Genomic DNA, 14257 nt, shown 5'->3' on the forward strand with positions numbered 1-14257 from the left:
GGGTGGAGAGAGAGAGAGAGGGACAGAGAATCATCACATTATAAAAGACACTGATTGGTCACACTGGTGATTCATTCTGCAGTGTTTATGTCTATCAGTGGTTCTCAAACTGTTTCATGTTGAGAACCTCAAATGAATGAACCGTATAAATATAAATTATTACATATTTGTCCACAGACCCCCATCTGAATATATTTTGCCAGGGACCCCCATACAAGATTTATGTTAATTTTAGATTTGATTTTATTATTTTATTTTTAATAGTCAATCTACAAGCCCCCCCATGTTTTTACAAGCTCATAGCGCGGCACCCGGTGCCGCGCTATGAGCTTCTCTTCTACTCCACTACATTTCAGAGGCAAATATTGTACTTTTACTCCACTACAATTATTTGAAAACTTTAGTTACTAGTTACTTTGCAGATATAACTTATTACATTATAAAACATATCATCAATCTAAACAGTTTAATATCAAAACATAAATAATATGTACATTAAAATATTTATGTTGTATTCATTTTGTGTCTGTAATTTTATGTCTTCATGTCTTGGGGTGATAATGTAATCCGTATTGAGTTTTTTTTATTTTATTGGTTGCTTTAAAAAGCTTTTCTGTACCTTGCTATATGCCTTTAATGCTGAAAACTGCTATGGAAAAACCCAATAAACAAAGTAAAAAAATAAAATAAAAAAAGAAACTAAACACACTATAGGATACCAGATCTACAAATGAACCTGGTATCTGTCTATATTACATGCTATCTAAATCCTTGGTTCTTAAAGTGGGGTCTGAGGACCCCCAGGGGTCCTTGGAGGGGTACCAGGGGGTCCCCAGCAACATTAGTTATTATAGTGTCACAATCATTTTAACCACTTTAACCATGTTTTATTATTTGGCTATTAAAAAATAGCAGATCTACAAGCTCATAGCGCGGCACCGAGTGCCGCGCTATGAGCTTGTAGATCTGCTATTTTTGAAAAAACCCTGGCACAAAATATGTTTGAGATGGTGGGGGGGGGGGGTCCGCAGCCAAATACATATCATTTTGGGGGTCCTTGACATGAAAAGGTTTGAGAATCTCTGTTTTAAACAATGGTCATTACTTGTTTACTCACTTTAATGAGGAATTACCAAGTTACTAAATACATCAATGTAAGTTACATGCTTTAACTTAGTTCTCTGTTCTTACTGACATCCTGTTAATGTCTGGAGAACTACATAGATAGAAGATCTCTTAGTTTACTTCCTTCACAGTGAACTGTGACTGATCTGTTTTGATCATCTCTGATTTGACATTTAATCTGTCATTACAGACTTGTTGGCTGTTACCTCCAGAAGGAACACATTGAAGTTGTGGCTTCAGCTCTCAGTTCTAATCCATCCCATCTACGCCACCTGGACTTAAGTTCTAACAAACTGGACCTGGACCTGCTGTCTCTGCTGGAAGCTGCACTGAAGAGCCCACACTGTAGATTGGAGACTCTAAGGTCAGATGAATTTACATGAATTATTTTCATCAGTGAATTACAGTATAATATTATAATATGAATACTGTGTTGATACTTCTTTTGATTATTGTGAATAAGGTTGACATAGTAACACATTGACTAGAATAATGATAAGGTACAGTGACTATAGTATGTACATGTTACAATTACAATTAACACTTACATGCATTCACCCACAATCACTGCAATTTGTATTTTTACATGTTGAGCCTCTGACACTTAAACTGATTGAAACCTTTATTTATTCTCAAAGAGCTTTGAGGTTTACCCTCATTTACAATGCTGCTGACATTACACACACACACACACACACACACACACACACACACACACACACACACACACACACACACACACACACACACACACACACACACACACACACACACACAGCACAGATTATGAATGAAAGACTTTGTTTAGAATCATTTTTGAGTTTATTTGAACCTTTATGTTGCACCTGTTTGTTTTGAAACCCTTTTAGTTAAAGTCTGGAGCTTGTTCTTGTTTCATTGTTTGCCCATCATCTGTCCTTTAACCTGTCCATCAGCTGTCCTTTGACCTGTCCATCATCTGTCCTTTAACCTGTCCATCAGCTGTCCTTTGACCTGTTCATCATCTGTCCTTTAACCTGTCCATCTGTTGTCAACCTGTTGATGTTTACAGTTTCCATTGTTTTCCTTTTTTCCATTCAGACTGATTCACTGCTGGTTGTCACAGAGTTGCTGTGAAGTTCTGGCCTCGGCTCTCAGCTCCAATCCTTCTCATTTGAGAGAATTAGACGTGAGTTTGAACAGAATTCTGGATTCTGGAATTGAACTTCTCTGCGTTGGAGTGAAGAGTCCACATTGTCACCTGCAGACCCTGAGGTAAATAATGTTTTCTTCTCTGTGTGGATCTGTACTTCATGAACACCAACAGCAGTTTGTTAAAGTGTTTATTTCTCTGCAGGTTGTCAGGCTGTGGGATCACAGAGGAAGGCTGTTCTTCTCTGGCTTCAGCTGTGGCCCTCAACCCCTCCCATCTGAAGCATGTGGACCTCAGCTGTAACCACCCAGGAGGAGATGCTGTACAGACACTGCTCTCAGCTGGACTAGAGACTGTCAAGTGAGTAGATTTAGACTGAGTCCATGTTGGTTAGTGCAGCCATTCCCTTGTTTCATGTTCCAGTGGCTAGACAGGTACTTCATGCTTTGTATTTATATATATTTAGTTAATACTATATACTCAACAAATGAATAATGATAGATTTATGCCTCCTACATTTCATTTAATCGTCTAATTATTGAAAATATACAGTATATTATAACATAATACTTCACATTGTAAGCTGTCATTTGGTTAATTTAACCTATTATAGAGGAGTCAGTGTTTTAACCACATGATCTATATTCAGGGTGTGTCATAATAGTCAAGCATTCATCAAACATTGTGAAAATAGCAGATCTACAAGCTTGTATATTGGCTGTTCTGTAGGACAGTAGAGTGGAAAAATGAGGCGACAAGTATAGAGCCCTGTGGGACCCCTGTCAGTGAAGTATACAGGGTATACTATACTGTAAATGATAAATCTACATCAGTGTGAAACATTAAAAGATGAACAGCTGCTCTCACTTTAGTTTGACAACAACTAGTCCATACCCAGAGATGTGTGTTCCTCTGACTCCATCTGTACACACACACACACACACACACACACACACACACACACACACACACACAGTGCAGTGAGCTCCACATTCACAGAGAGAAGTGTTTATCTACAGTCAGCTCACGTCGTTCGTCAACTTGAAAATAGTTTAATTAATGTACTTTGTGACACATGGTGACATCACACATTATAAACTCTGAATGTCTGCTGCTCTGTTGTATCAATGAGTAAACAACACGCTAACTCTGTTAGCACCAAGAGCTAACAGCCTGTAGCCCTGTAGCTAAGTCTACCCGGAGACTGCCCACTGGTTGGGACCATAGATATAGAAACCTAGATACCTCATTGGCCTCTGCAGTTCGTTGGAGCGACCTGTTTCGTATGGTGGCCGCCATACGCGCTGTGATTGCCCAGCGCCCGTTCCCTCAGGAAATGGGGGGAACGGGCACTGGCCAATCACAGCACGTCTATTCCAGGACTTGTCAGAATCTAGTTGTCCCGCCCCCACCTGCCTCTGATTGGCCTACTGAACGCCCCTTCTGTGACACACACGGAAATTTCCGGCTGCCCCCCAAGGAAGCGGAAGTGCGTCCGCCATACAGACGCTTCAGAGCCAGAGGAGGCGTCTACCTTTATATGTCTATGGTTGGGACCGTGACAGCAGAGTACATCCCATAGCCTGGGAGTGTAACCGCCACCCTGTGGCACATGCTCAGTAACTTCTAAACTCTGCAGAATACACATCAACGTATTTTAAACTTCTTACATTTGGGAAAAGTGAACAATGTTGTTCATGAGTGTGTTCACATGGTAATGATCATATTCCTGTGTGTAAGTTCAGATCAATAGCTGAACCCACTGAGGACAACAATGTAGACAGAGTTCTATAGAATATGTAGTTAGATAGGAATACAATGTAACAAATATGTTTTACAACAACATATAGTAATAAAATGTAATACAATATGTTTTGTCCTCACTAATCATGCCCATGTGAGCAGCCATCAGCTGGGTGAAGCTGAAACAGGATTAACTGGAAAAAGTGCTCCTCGGAGCACAGGTCTCCGGCAGGTCAGGTACATTATTGTGGCCTCCTGGTGGCGCTATAATAGACCAATGTGAAAAGGATGGCATTTCTTCTTAGGCCTTTCACGGCAATCTGACACTGCATTCATGATTTGATGCATTTTGTTCCAAAAATGTGTTTTGCTAAATTAGACCAAAATGTGAAAGGGTGCCATTTCTTCCTCTGCCTCGTGGGAATGTGTGTGTGAGATTTCATGGAACTTGCACGTTGCCTTCATGATTTGAGGCATTTTGTTCAAAACTGACCAAACTTTGTAAGCCAACCTTAGCCAATGAGGATGGAATATGGAAAATCGGACAGATCTGTGTTGATCACATGACTATAGAGATACTGTGTAGCGATTTGCATGACGTTTGGATAAAATCTGTAGGAGTAAATGGGTTTTGCACAAATCGGCCTCCTGGTGGCGCTATAACAGGCCCATGTGAAACATTTGGGGCAGAGGTTCTGAATTGGCATCCAACGGTGCCGGAGATTAGCTGTCCACAGATGGACACACAGACGGACGGACGGACAGGGGGTAAAACATAGGCTACTCTCGCCATGCCTTTCGGCCTGGCGGAGACAATAACAAATCACGTTGTGAGCTTGTAGATCAGGAACTATAATTAAGGCCTCCTCATATCAACAAGCTAATGCTTTGGTTTATTTCCTATTTATCAGGCAGAAGCTACGTTGTCAACTTAGCTGACTTTGACTCAGAGAAACATGACATCTGCTCTGGTATTCCACAAGGTTCAATCCTTGGTCCTCTATTATTCTCCCTGTACATACTACCACTGGGTGAACTTATCACCAGCCACGGAGTGAATTTCCACTCCTATGCTGATGACACCCAGCTATACCTCTCCGTAGCTCCAGATGACCCCAGTGCTCTTGACCCATTGTTGTCCTGTCTGTCCAGCATCAAATGCTGGATGAGCGAGAACTTTCTGAAGCTAAATGAGGACAAGACAGAAGTTCTCATAATTGGCTCTAGGGAACAGAAAGAATCAATAAGAAGTAGGCTTGGTAACATCACTGTAGGAAGTAACTCTACAGTCAAGAACCTGGGAGTTATAATAGACTCTGAACTGAATTTTAATGCACATATATACACTTATCAAGATTGCCTTCTTCCATCTGAGGAATATTGCACGAGTTAGAGCATATCTGTCGCTGGATGATGCAAAGACATTGATCCACGCTTTTGTTTTTTCTCGCTTGGATTACTGCAATGCTCTTTTCTCTGGACTGCCAAAGAAAACAACCGACAGACTACAACTCGTTCAAAATGCGGCAGCCAGAGTTTTAACTAAAACTAAGATGAGGGAACACATTACTCCAGTTTTAGCTTCACTACATTGGCTCCCGGTTGTTTTTAGGATCGATTTTAAAATTATTTTGCTTGTTTATAAGGCTCTCAACGGTCTGGCACCCTCCTACCTCTATGACCTCCTCCCCAAACACGTCCCAAACCGTCCCCTCAGGTCTTCTAGTGCAGGCCTACTTGAAGTGCCTGTAATGTCATATAAAAAATACGGCGAAGCAGCATTCTGCTTCTACGGGCCGACGGCCTGGAATAAGCTTCCTCTGCACCTAAGACAGGCACCCTCTGTAGACAGTTTTAAAGCACAGCTCAAGACTCATTTATTCACTCTTGCTTTTAGTTGATTCTGTTTCTTCTGAATCTCTGTGCTGTTGTTTCTGTCTTTATCACTGCCTGACCCACTGCCTTTTATCTTTAAGCTTTTATCTCTTGCCACTGTACTTTGCCACTGCTCTATTGTTTTAATTGTTTTGCTTGACCCGCTGCCTCTTATTTGTAACCATTACTTCTTGCCATTGCCCTTTTTGCCTTTTGCTCTATTATTGCCATTGCTCTAATGTTTTTTGCTTTTACCCTGTGTTTTGTTTTCATTTTTTCTTTCGTTTTCTGTAAAGCACTTTGAGCTGCATTTATGTCATGAAAGGTGCTATATAAATAAAGTTTATTATTATTATTATTATTGCTATAGAAAATAAAGGGGAAATCAAACTTATTTTGGGAAAGGTTTTTAGATGTGATTTCAATCATTCTAACATTCTATGGAAACATAAATGTTTCAACTGATTTACACACACGCTGTAGCAGTTTGATTCAACATGACAAACCATCCAAGATGTCCTGGATTTAACATTATAAAATGTGTTCTGTTTGATTTAATGTTGTTCTTTGATCTGCTTTGTTGTTGTTTTTAACATGTTCTATAAAGCACTTTGTAACTTTGTTATGAAAAGCTCTATACAAATAAATACATTATCATTACTTCCTACAGTGTGAATCATGGAGGAGAACACTGGATAGATCACTGGATTCATCCTCAACTCCTTACAAGATGTGAGTGTCTGTCTGTCTGTCTGTCTGTCTGTCTGTCTGTCTGTCTGTCTGTCACCCTCCTCAATGTTTCTTCTCTTTGTCCACTGCTCTGTCCACTCCTAGTCATATTCTAGTTGTAAAGTCCTCTGGCTAGCTCCTCTTTGCTATGTGCTGCTATGTGCCATGTTGCTACTGCCATTGCCTGTGTGTATCGTGTAGTGTGTGTATTGTGTAGTGTGTGTATTGTGTAGTGTGTGTATTGTGTAGTGTGTATTGTGTAGTGTGTGTGTGTATTGTGTAGTATGTATCAGGAATGTGCACACATAGACATCAAAGGGGGCTTGAGCCCCTGCCCTTTTTTCCTGTCTGTAAAAGTGCCCTCTCCAGACCATGAATATAGGACGTACTACTATGAAAGAAATTAAAATTCCCCCTTTCCCTGCCATATACTGAACGCAGCATTCAAGAGAATTGCCTTTTCCAAACTCTCCTGAACTTGAATGCAGCTCAAATGCTGAAATAATTGCATCTCAAGTATAGAGAACAGAAGTCCTGACGTCACTCGTTCATCCCCTGGGTCGTAGAAGTAATTTTCTATGGAGAATAACATTGGGTCATCATAGAATCGTCTCATATAAGTATTAATTAATTAATACTTAATTACTTAATTAAATAATTGGGATCCAAAAATAAACAAACTGTCTCTGTGATATTGTCAGGGAGGAGGTTCTGTATCGTTTATGATAGTCAGTCACTTATATTTGATACAGTCTGTTTCTGGCGAAAATGTAACTAATTCGGCAGAAGTAACATTAGCGTTTTCGCACCGTCTGTTGATGCTTCATACATATCCATAAGAGTCAAATCGCCGCGATCATTTTGTTTATTCTTGGAAATAAGAACTGTGTTCTTATTTGACGCGATATTAAACACGTCTATGGGAATTCAGAAGGGGGGGGGGGCACCGCGACCCAGGTAGGATGCGTAAATTACGTCAGACTTCGGTGCTCTATAGGCTTGAATCTTGATTATACTTAGTTGAGTGCGGCATCGTGCACAGAGTTGATCTCCAAGCTAGCCGATCTCTAGCAGATCGGCAATTTCGATATTTTCACCAAAAGTGCCCTTTTAGAAATCTCAGCCCCTCTAACATTCTCTGCACGTCCCTGGTGTGTATTGTGTAGTGTGTGTATTGTGTAGTGTGTGTAGTGTATATTGTGTAGTGTCTGTATTGTGCAGTGTGTGTATTGTGTAGTGTGTGTATTGTGTAGAGTGTGTATTGTGTATTGTGTAGTGTGTGTATATTGTGTAGTGTGTGTATTGTGTAGTGTGCAGTGTGTGTATTGTGTAGTGTGTAGTGTGTATATTGTGTAGTGTGTATATTGTGTAGTGTGTGTATTGTGTAGTGTGTGTATTGTGCAGTGTGTGTATTGTGTAGTGTGTGTATTGTGTAGAGTGTGTATTGTGCAGTGTGTGTATTGTGTAGTGTGTGTATATTGTGTAGTGTGTGTATTGTGTAGTGTGTGTATTGTGTAGTGTGTAGTGTGTATATTGTGTAGTGTGTATTGTGCAGTGTGTGTATTGTGCAGTGTGTGTATTGTGTAGTGTGTGTATATTGTGTAGTGTGTGTATTGTGTAGTGTGTAGTGTGTGTAGTGTGTAGTGTGTATATTGTGTAGTGTGTATTGTGCAGTGTGTGTATTGTGCAGTGTGTGTATTGTGTAGTGTGTGTATTGTGTAGAGTGTGTATTGTGCAGTGTGTGTATTGTGTAGTGTGTGTATTGTGTAGTGTGTGTATTGTGTAGTGTGTGTATTGTGTAGTGTGTAGTGTGTATATTGTGTAGTGTGTGTATTGTGTAGTGTGTGTATATTGTGTAGTGTGTGTATTGTGCAGTGTGTGTATTGTGTAGTGTGTGTATATTGTGTAGTGTGTGTATTGTGTAGTGTGTGTATTGTGTAGTGTGTAGTGTGTATATTGTGTAGTGTGTGTATTGTGTAGTGTGTGTATATTGTGTAGTGTGTGTATTGTGTAGTGTATGTATTGTGTAGTGTGTGTATTGTGCAGTGTGTGTATTGTGTAGTGTGTGTATATTGTGTGTGTGTGTGTGTGTGTGTGTGTGTGTGTGTGTGTGTGTGTGTGTGTGTGTGTGTGTGTGTGTGTGTGTATATTGTGTAGTGTGTGTATTGTGTAGTGTGTGTATTGTGCAGTGTGTGTAGTGTATGTATTGTGTAGTGTGTGTATTGTGTAGTGTGTGTGTAGTGTGTGTATTGTGTAGTGTGTGTGTAGTGTATGTATTGTGTAGTGTGTGTATTGTGTAGTGTGTGTATTGTGTAGTGTAGTTTGTGTATTGTGTAGTGTGTGTGTAGTGTATGTATTGCGTAGTGTGTGTATTGTGTATGTATTGTGTAGTGTGTGTATTGTGTAGTGTGTGTGTAGTGTGTGTATTGTGTAGTGTGTGTATTGTGTAGTGTAGTGTGTGTATTGTGTAGTGTAGTGTGTGTATTGTGTAGTGTGTGTGTAGTGTAGTGTGTGTGTGTAGTGTGTGTATTGTGTATGTATTGTGTAGTGTGTGTATTGTGTAGTGTGTGTGTAGTGTGTGTATTGTGTAGTGTGTGTATTGTGTAGTGTAGTGTGTGTATTGTGTAGTGTGTGTAGTGTGTAGTGTGTGTATTGTGTAGTGTGTGTAGTGTGTAGTGTGTGATGTGTAGTGTGTGATGTTATTGTTCATGTTGGTGTGTTGTGTAGTGTGTAGTGTGTGTATTGTGTAGTGTGTAGTGTGTAGTGTGTGTATTGTGTAGTGTGTAGTGTGTAGTATGTGTATTGTGTAGTGTGTGTATTGTGTATTGTGTAGTGTGTGTATTGTGTAGTATGTGTATTGTGTAGTGTGTGTATTGTGTATTGTGTAGTATGTGTATTGTGTAGTGTGTGTATTGTGTATTGTGCAGTGTGTGTAGTGTGTATATTTTGTAGTGTGTGATGTATTGTGTGTATTGTGTAGTGTATGTATTGTGTAGTGTGTAGTGTGTATTGTGTAGTGTGTGTAGTGTGTAGTGTGTATATTGTGTAGTGTGTGATGTCATTGTTCATGTTGGTGTGTTGTGTCATATGGTCTCTAGTACAGAAACCTTTTATCTCTATATTTCAACTCTTTTGTGAAATAATTTAACCTCTTAAAGCCCATATGGTTGAGCTCTATACTAGTGTCTTATTTTGAGGAAAGTAGATCTACAAGGATGTGTGTGTGTGTGTGTGTGTGTGTGTGTGTGTGTGTGTGTGTGTGTGTGTGTGTGTGTGTGTGTGTGTGTGTGTGTGTGTGTGTGTGTGTGTGTGTGTGTGTGTGTGTGATAGATATGTAATAACTGAAAAGTATTAACAAGAGCCTTTGTCTAAATAATAACTACATTGGAACACATTCTGTCTCTCTCTCTCTCTCTCTCTCTCTCTCTCTCTCTCTCTCTCTCTCTCTCTCTCTCTCTCTCTCTCTCTCTCTCATCAGATCTCCATCCTCTCACTCTGGACCCAAACACAGCAAACAGAAAACTCTGTCTGTCTGAGGACAACAGGAAGGTGACAAAGGGGGAGGAGCTTCAGTCGTACCCTGATCATCCTGACAGATTTGATGATGAGTCACAGGTTCTGTGTACAGAGGGTCTGACTGGACACTGTTACTGGGAGGTAGAGAGGAGTGGAGATGTTGAGATAGGAGTGTCTTACAGAGGAATCAGCAGGAGAGGAAAGGATAGTGAGCTTGGATACAATGACAAGTCCTGGAGTCTGTTCTGTACTGAAGATCGTTACGGTGTCAGTCACAATAGTAGGCACACTATCCTCCCTGTAAGTCCCTCTGGCTCTAACAGAGTATCAGTGTATCTAGACTGGTCTGCTGGTACTGTGTCCTTCTATCACAGGTCCTCTGACTCACTGACACACATTTACACGTTCCAGAACACATTCACTGAACCTCTCTATCCTGGGTTTGGCCTTGGTGATGTCTCCTCCTCAGTGTGTCTTTGTGAGGACAGATAATGTCTCCTCCTCAGTGTGTCTCTGTGAGGACAGATAATGTCTCCTCCTCAGTGTGTCTTTGTGAGGACAGATAATGTCTCCTCCTCAGTGTGTCTTTGTGAGGACAGATAATGTCTCTGATGAGTTGACACAACCAATATAGTTGGTATGGATATGTGGGCGTGTTCTAATACATGTCCACGTCTACATGTATATAGTTTATGTATATATGTATGATTTATATTATACAGTACAGTCAGGGTTATATTTGTTAAAGGAAGGAGGAAGGGATGGGGGGGAGGAGAGAGAGAGAGAGAGAGAGAGAGAGTGAGAGTGAGAGAGGAGCATGGATGGCTCACAACATGTGGGCTTGTAGATCGGCTATTTTCACTATTTTTGACATTTTTAAAAAGTAAATGAAACCATTTGGAGATCTTTTTATTTCATTGCGAAATAGGGAGCAGTGGTGGAAAAAGTACTCAATTGCTTTACTTAAGTAAAAGTATAAATACTGCAATGTAGACATACTCTGTCACAAGTAAAGTCCGGAATTCAGAATGTACTTGAGTAAAAGTACAAAAGTATTGGCATCAAAATGTACTTAAAGTACCAAAAGTAAAAGTACTCATTATGCATAATGTCCCATGTCACAAGTTTTCAAATGTTTAAAAATAGCAGATCTACAAGCTCACAATGCGTCGCATCGCGACGCATTGTGAGCTTGTAGATCTGCTATTTTCAAATGGACGAAATGTAGGTTTTGTAATAATAATCAAAATCTACAAAGTAACTAAAGGTTTTCAAATAAATGTAGTGAGTAAAAGTACAATATTTTGATCTGAGATGTAGTGGAGTAGAAGTAAAAGTATTGGAGTAGAGTAGTTAAGTCTACAAGTTCATAGCGCGGCACCGAGTGCCGCGCTATGAGCTTGTAGATCTGCTATTTTTGAAAAATCTTTCATTTCAAACATTTTTTTACTCCAATCTTTGCTTCTGGGGGTCCCTGGCACAAAACGTCTTCAGATGGGGGTCCGTGGCCAAATGTATATCAATTTAGGGGTCCTTGGCATGAAAATTGTTGAAAACCACTGGCCTAAAGTTATTCCTTTAAATATGGTCATCATCAGATATAAAGGGTTAAATATGATCATCATCAGATATAAAGGGTTAAATATGGTCATCAGATATAAATGGTTAAATATGGTCATCATCAGATATAAAGGGTTAAATATGGTCATCATCAGATATAAAGGGTTAAATATGGTCATCATCAGATATAAAGGGTTAAATATGATCATCATCAGATATAAAGGGTTAAATATGGTCATCAGATATAAATGGTTAAATATGGTCATCATCAGATATAAAGGGTTAAATATGGTCATCATCAGATATAAAGGGTTAAATATGGTCATCATCAGATATAAAGGGTTAAATATGGTCATCAGATATAAAGGGTTAAATATGGTCATCATCAGATATAAAGGGTTAAATATGGTCATCAGATATAAAGGGTTAAATATGGTCATCATCAGATATAAAGCAGATAGATATACTATGTGTAAATATGTAAATACATTGTTATTGTTTTTTATTCTCTTTTTTATTGAAATAACTAAAACGATGGAGCTTGTTTTCACACTGTTTTACACTGTAAACTGTGATGTGACAATAAAGATGATTCTTGTTACAATATTATCTATAAATGTATATTGTAATTGTCTAGCATTCAAAACCAGCTGTATTTACAATGCTCTGGAAGCCTTTCTAAGTGTTACAACATGTAATAAAATGTATATTGATAATATAAGTGTTCTTGTATTTATTTCAGTTGGTGAGTTTGTCAACGTGCTCTTTGGTACAGCCTGTGAACATTATTATTATTATTATTATTATTATTATTATTATTATTATTATTATTATTATGTACAGGTCACTTCTAACATGGTCTCCTGTATGGGAAGCTCTCAGTCAGAGATACTGTAGGAACAAGCTCACCAGGTAGTCAACCAGGATAGTGAGATCTTTGGAGACAAACAGTTGTAAGTTCAGGACACCTGCAGCTCTGCTTGAGAGCCAGTCTGAGACTGCATAGTCTCTGTGACATGAACTATCTCTCTATGAACATAAACATCTGTGTTGTGTCTTACAATGTGTGAGGGCTGTGTGTTGGCCACAGTGAAACTGATACATCACACCGTATTGTTGTGGACAAACTGTTAGAGAGATGTGACATTTTGTGTGTCCAGGAGACGTTCTTGGCTAAACAAGACCTGGAAGGTCTTAACTTTATATCCATAAGGACTTTCACAGGGCGGGGGAATCCACCACCGACCTGTGTTCTAAAGTGGTACGAGGGAGGATTCCAGGGGGAGTTGCTGCTCTGTGGAATAAAACATATGAGCAGTTGGTTCATGTCATTAGATTAGGAGTTGACTGGGCTATTGGGATAGAGCTGTTCTGTCATGGTAAAAGGTTCATAACTGTGAATGTTTATACACTATGAGTGCTATCATAATGAGGATGAGTATCTCAGTAGAATGATATTCATTATGTCTTTTATTCAGCATAATCCTTCCACCTGCATCTATGTTGTCGGTGACATGAATGCAGATGTAACTGATGTTAAATCTTTATTTGGTAATCATTTAATGGATTTATGTTCAGACAGTGGATTGATTTAATCTAACAAGGTATTTTTACCAGAGAATAATGATACTTCTATCAGTGAGGCTTGACACACTACTTCCTGTCTTGATCACTGTCTCTGTACAGTAGATGCTCATGACTCTATTGATACAATAGAAATAGTTTATGATCTAGTTACCACTGACCACCCCCTTTAGTGTGGTGTTAACCCATTAAGACCGGGAACAAATCTGTGTCATTTTGTTTATTTCTTTGGCTATTCAAAAATAGCAGATCTACTTGTAGCTTGTAGATCTGCTATTTTTTTTAACTCTTAAAAATGTGTGTAAATCTTTGAATATACTGTATAAAGCTAAAACATTTGACACCGATCTGTGCTTCTGGGGGTCCCTGGAACAACATATTTAGAGACGGGGGTCTGCGGCCAAATACATATCATGTTGGGTGGTCCTTGACATGGAAAAGTTGGATCACCACTGATATAGAAACATCATTTTTTTTGTTTTTCAATAAACTGTTTGTAGAAAATATGTTCAAAGATTTGCACACATTTTCACGATTTTTCAAAAATAGCACATAACGTGTGTGAGCTTGTAGATCTGCTATTTTCATTAGTTTATTAAATTGCGTCTATTACATTTCTCTTTTGGGTCTTGAGCTAAAAAGTGTGGGAACCAATACTAGACTAGACTCTAGTGACTCTCTAACCTCTCCAGTCTTTCCACCTCAGAGGAAAGCCTGGTATTCGTTCTAAAAAAATCCAGTTTAGAAAAAAGGAAAAAATGTGAATCAATTAGTTTAGTCTCGCTAGTCGCGCTACGAGTTATAATAAAAGATAAACATACCAAACCTTTATTATACCAACAGAAAACAATCCATTATACCAAACTAAACACGTTTTAAACTAGGGGAATCATTTTGGTGATGTACGGCACTGGCAGTTCCGGTAAGAGGTTCCGGTCACTTGTTGACGTAAGGTTATTTCCGCTCCGACTGGATCAGAAACCCTACCCTTTT

General features: G+C 39.2%; 1 protein-coding gene across 1 annotated transcript in view; it reads left to right on the forward strand.

Annotated features, from left to right (window-relative positions):
* The window catches only part of LOC311034136 (uncharacterized protein), a gene marked incomplete at its 5' end in the record, with an annotated part of 210172 nt that extends 198923 nt beyond the window's left edge, over positions 1 to 11249 (forward strand). The window contains 6 exons of the mRNA XM_084041883.1: positions 1316 to 1489; positions 2206 to 2379; positions 2462 to 2617; positions 6546 to 6607; positions 10083 to 10571; positions 10683 to 11249. Coding sequence (XP_083898009.1) covers positions 1316 to 1489; positions 2206 to 2379; positions 2462 to 2617; positions 6546 to 6607; positions 10083 to 10571; positions 10683 to 10723 — 1096 coding nt within the window. The 3' untranslated portion in view covers positions 10724 to 11249. The remainder of the gene's footprint in view (positions 1 to 1315; positions 1490 to 2205; positions 2380 to 2461; positions 2618 to 6545; positions 6608 to 10082; positions 10572 to 10682) is intronic.
* Positions 11250 to 14257: the final 3008 nt, after the last annotated feature.

The sequence above is a fragment of the Gymnoscopelus microlampas genome (assembly GCF_963454915.1).
Source record: "Gymnoscopelus microlampas genome assembly, chromosome: 18".
In the NCBI taxonomy this organism is placed as follows: Eukaryota; Metazoa; Chordata; class Actinopteri; order Myctophiformes; family Myctophidae; genus Gymnoscopelus; species Gymnoscopelus microlampas.